Source organism: Octopus bimaculoides, chromosome 13, assembly GCF_001194135.2.
Source record: "Octopus bimaculoides isolate UCB-OBI-ISO-001 chromosome 13, ASM119413v2, whole genome shotgun sequence".
Taxonomy (NCBI): domain Eukaryota; kingdom Metazoa; phylum Mollusca; class Cephalopoda; order Octopoda; family Octopodidae; genus Octopus; species Octopus bimaculoides.
In genome coordinates, this window is record NC_068993.1 from 61,571,652 (window position 1) to 61,576,273 (window position 4,622).

Genomic DNA, 4,622 nt, shown 5'->3' on the forward strand with positions numbered 1-4,622 from the left:
ATATATATGTAATTATTTGCCTGCAATAACTACAATATTAATGTGCATTAAATTTATTAGTAGAATTCATATTTTTGACAAACTCTATGTAAAGTGCTTTTTTTTCTTCTAACAAAACATGTTTCAGTTGTCTTCTCGAATCTCCAAGGTGGCTTATCGGCAGGAAACGCTTTCGAGAAACAAAAGAACTTCTTGAGAAAATGATGATGAAAAATAATCTCGATCATCAGGAGGTGTTCAATGTTTTTTGGGAGGATATAACGAAAGAAAGAAAACCGGTCAAAAGAAGATGGTCCTCGGAAAAGACTTATAGTTTTATCGATCTATTTAAGACGGTCCAAATGGCTACGATCACGATTAATATTTGCTTTAGTTGGTAAATATCTACCATGTATTTAGACGCCTGATCGCATTTTGGTGTTATTCTATTTGTTGTAAATGTTGGTTTCAAATTTTGGCACAAGGCCAGTAATTTCGAGGCAGGGGATAAGTCGATTACATAGACGCCAGTACTCAATTGGTACTTACTTTATCGATCCCGAAAGGATAGAAAGTAAAGTCGGCCTCGGCGGAATTTGAACGCAGAACGTAAAGATGGACGAAATGCTGCTAAGCATTTTGCCCGTTGTGCTTACGATCCTGCTAGCTCGTCGCCTTACTTGCTGTAAAATATTCAGGTGAACTGAAGGCTATCCTAGTTTAAACATTATTGCAGAGCTAAAAGAGATTTCAAAGAAATGCATTTTGAAGCAATGGCAACGCCTGCGATTTGTAGCAATCCGGACAACATTTTGTCAGAAAATTTATGAGGATGACCAAAAAATTTTATAAAAGCAATACGAGTTTTTGTATTACGAATCAAATTCATAGTTAATGCTCAATGTAGTTGTAAAACAGTAATGGGCAAACTGCGGCCCACGGGACTTTATGAATGGCACATAAAACGAAAAATTACCTTGAAATTTTGAAGTGATGCAGTTGAGAAAGATTGCCCATGTCTCTTATAATAAAATGATTGAGGCATGAAATATGGCAAAGTGTATTATAGTAACAAACTGCACAGCAGCGATTGTAACTGATCATAGAATAAAATTTGATCATGATCATATTGGTTTCAAATTTTGGCACAAGGCCAGCAATATATATATATATATATATATATATATATATATGACGAGCTTCCACACATTTTCCGTCTACTAAATTCACTCACAAGGCATTGGTTGGCTCGAGGCTATAGTTCAAGACACTTATCCAATGTGCCACGTAAGGAAACTAAAACCGAAACCAGGTGGTTACATAGCGAGCTTCTTCGCCCCACATCCATGTTTTCGTCTATTATGAAATATATAAACATCACTCTAATGTATTTTATATTTGAATGTTTAATAGAAAAAATACCCCTCAAAATATTTTCTTTAATGGTAAATGAAATCCAACATTTGCAATACAAATGAAAAGAGCATATATTTATTTATGTAATATGTAGTTGTTTTATTTTACAGGTGCGTGATCAGTATGCTTTACTACGGAGTAACCCTTAATTCTGTTGATATGGCTGGAAATCGTTATGTAAACTTTTTATTAATGATACTCGTGGAGTTTCCCAGCCATATATCTGCTTACTATTTATTTAGATTTTTTGATCATCGAAAGCCTATTAGTTTCTTTATGACGTTTAGTGGATTGAACTGCATCGTCTCAAATTTTGTAGCCGAAGGTAATGCATAACACTCATTTTATATTTTATACACATTGGAAATTAACGTCATCTTATCTGATTATATGTTATTGAAAATGACTACCGTATTTTCCGGCATACAAGTCGAATTTTTCAGCTCCAAAAGGTAGGCCAATTTATATACCACTACAATTTTGGAGGACCAAATATTCAATGCAACTTGATTTGGAAAGATAGTGACAATCTTTGAATGTCTACTCTATATGTTTATACGATATACAACATCGACTTGTATGGCAGAAATTACGGTGTTTGCATCAATTTTACTTGAATAATTTCATGTTCAATAAAAGGCTTCACAATTATATTACATCACAGTAAAGGGCTAAAAAGGAGCTTTTAACTACAAAGTATTGAATCAAAAATATACCGTAGAGAAGAACTTCTGCTAAATGATAATGTATTTCCCGTATTAACAAGCATGATGCTAAAATGTAATATCTGTCAAAAATATATTTCGGTAATAATCTTTGATTTTATTGAATTTAGGATCATTTTGGTTTCCTCTGGCAATGGTTATTCTTGGAAAGTTTGGAATCTCCGCAGCTTTTGCTTCAATTTATCTCTTATCTGCAGAAATATTTCCGACTGTTGTTCGGTAAGTTTTTTTCAAATCTCTGTGAAAATGTGAGCATTACAATTAGCCAAGTCGATATCAATCTAAGCTGTTTTCTGAGTGTAGATAGGTGATGCTACAGTAGTGTGTCTGTAGCAAAAACATAACTCTAATTTCTTTTCACCTCATCAAACTGTCACTATTCATTGATCAGTTCGAATTTCTCGATATTGATTAAGACGATCACAATACGCAGTAATTTACAACAGGAGTATTTATCTTCAGATTAAAAAGCAATGAGTGAATGATACATAAATTCCTTTTGAACATCACCCCAGTTTAACACTAGATAATTTAGAAATGTAGTTGCAATGATGCACACATAAAGATACTTTGCATAAACTAGATTAACTAAAGATAATGACTCGTCGCTTGTAGGGGTCGTGGCAATTCAGTATATAATATCCAGTTCCCCATTTCAAGTGGAATTCCAACCACGTTTCGTGGTTTGCTACCTCAACAGCTCCTTTATAGGACCCAGTGACTAAAGACATCATCAGGAGGAACCACATCCGGTTTCGGCCCCTACTCCTCTACCGTTTTCGACGTGGTGCCCCTCACTCACTTTCGGAAGTGTCTTCAACTCTTGTGTTGAGTGCACTTTTTTTCTCCTTTTTCTTTGGTCTTTTGTTCTTTGGTTTCTTCGATGGCAGCGAGCGAATGACCATCCTGCCAAATTTCCCTTTAAATACTCGCCGGTAGGCTCCAGGAGCTAGCACGAGCTAACTGTCACGTGACTCTAAGCTTCATTATCCTTGGGTACAGTCCAAATTGCAGTATCCAACATTTCAATTTCCCCAGTAATGTTGTTCTGTCAATTGCCTTTAGTCCTTGTTCCACTAAATCGCGTGTTTCTTTGCTTTGTTTCTTATCATTTAGTAAATCTCTGTACCATCTGCCGAGACTCTTTACTGGTTGTTCTTTCACCGTTGATACATCTTCACCTCTTATCCTGAATTTCACCTCTATTTGGACAATTTACTTGTTTTACTTAGATTTTGCATTTCTCTGTGAAACAAACCGTTGTCAGAAAAAGGCTGAATGTCTATAAAATGAATCTGTCATTGACCGTAGAGGGCAGAAGGTGAAGTATATAGTAATACATTAGCAAACATGATGAAATAAAATGAGAGGTTACTACAACTTAGTCTAGCAATATTCACAAGAGCAGTGAATATTGTAGCTATGATTGAAAGAACAGAAAGATGTCATAGATTTCTGCTCTGTTAATGACTTAAAAAATAACAATTTAAAAAGAAACATTTTTATATGCCGCCCTAATAAAAGTTAGTGTGATGGTTGGACTGTTTTTGATGTGTGAGGAATACTTTTGTACAGGTCATATCTGTGAATATTCAAGCAGTATTTTTTTTTGGTGAGAAAATATTCCTATTTTTCAATACTATAGAGTAAACAAAAATAATCAATAATGAGTGACAGACAAACGCTACTAGAAATACGTGGACATTAATCACAATTCTTCTTTTTTTACAGAGGAAATGGGTTAGGTGTTGCTTCAATGTTTGCCCGCTTCGGTAGCATTTTTGCACCTTTTATCCTTCAATTGTCATCTTACGTGAGATGGCTTCCTCTAAGTGTCTATGGCCTTTTGTCAGTGGTAGCTGGATTATTGCTGTTATGTCTACCAGAAACAAAGCACAGAGATCTACCTCAAACATTTGATGATTTGAAAGCGTGGAAAAAATGAAATAGTGATGAAAACGAAGAGGAGTTACGATAAAATAGAAAGGAAAAACAAACAAACAAAAATAAACTGTATATGCTTGAATTTATTAGGGAATTCTAGTTTCATAATTTTCTATGTTGATTCTTTAAAATAAATCATTTTGAAAACAAAACCAAGTGATTTCGTGTTACTTTTGAAGCTAATTAGCAAATACTTCATTAAATACTTCATTAAATATTATGCATAGGATTATTGTATCGTTTGTATTTACAATATTTTGTTATACGCATGTTATGTTTATGTATATATACGTTCGTGTATGTGTATTTCTCTTTCACTCTCTCTCCGTTTGTCTGTATATATATATATATATATATATGGGAGAATAAACAAATAATAACAACAGACGAGGGCAGGTGGTGTAAATAACAAAAGGATATATTAGTATGACGCTCGGGAATACGGAAAGTCTTTGACGTTTCGAGCTACGCTCTTCAACAGAAAGAATACGGAGACAAGGAGAAAAACACGGAGAAAAAAAATTGAATAGTGTTCAGTCAACGGTCAATCATATATAT

The 4,622-nt window shown here is 34.3% G+C and overlaps 1 protein-coding gene across 6 annotated transcripts in view; it reads left to right on the top strand.

Annotated features, from left to right (window-relative positions):
* LOC106880866 (organic cation transporter protein) overlaps nt 1-4,216 on the top strand; it is a 21,437-nt gene extending 17,221 nt beyond the window's left edge. For 5 of the 6 annotated variants that reach the window (XM_052972533.1, XM_052972532.1, XM_014931017.2 and 2 more), the window contains 4 exons: nt 128-376; nt 1,506-1,720; nt 2,231-2,339; nt 3,852-4,216. In XM_052972533.1, coding sequence (XP_052828493.1) covers nt 128-376; nt 1,506-1,720; nt 2,231-2,339; nt 3,852-4,065 — 787 coding nt within the window. In that variant the 3' untranslated portion in view covers nt 4,066-4,216. The remainder of the gene's footprint in view (nt 1-127; nt 377-1,505; nt 1,721-2,230; nt 2,340-3,851) is intronic. The other variant, XM_052972534.1, reaches the window with a different exon arrangement.
* The last annotated feature ends 406 nt before the right edge of the window (nt 4,217-4,622 follow it).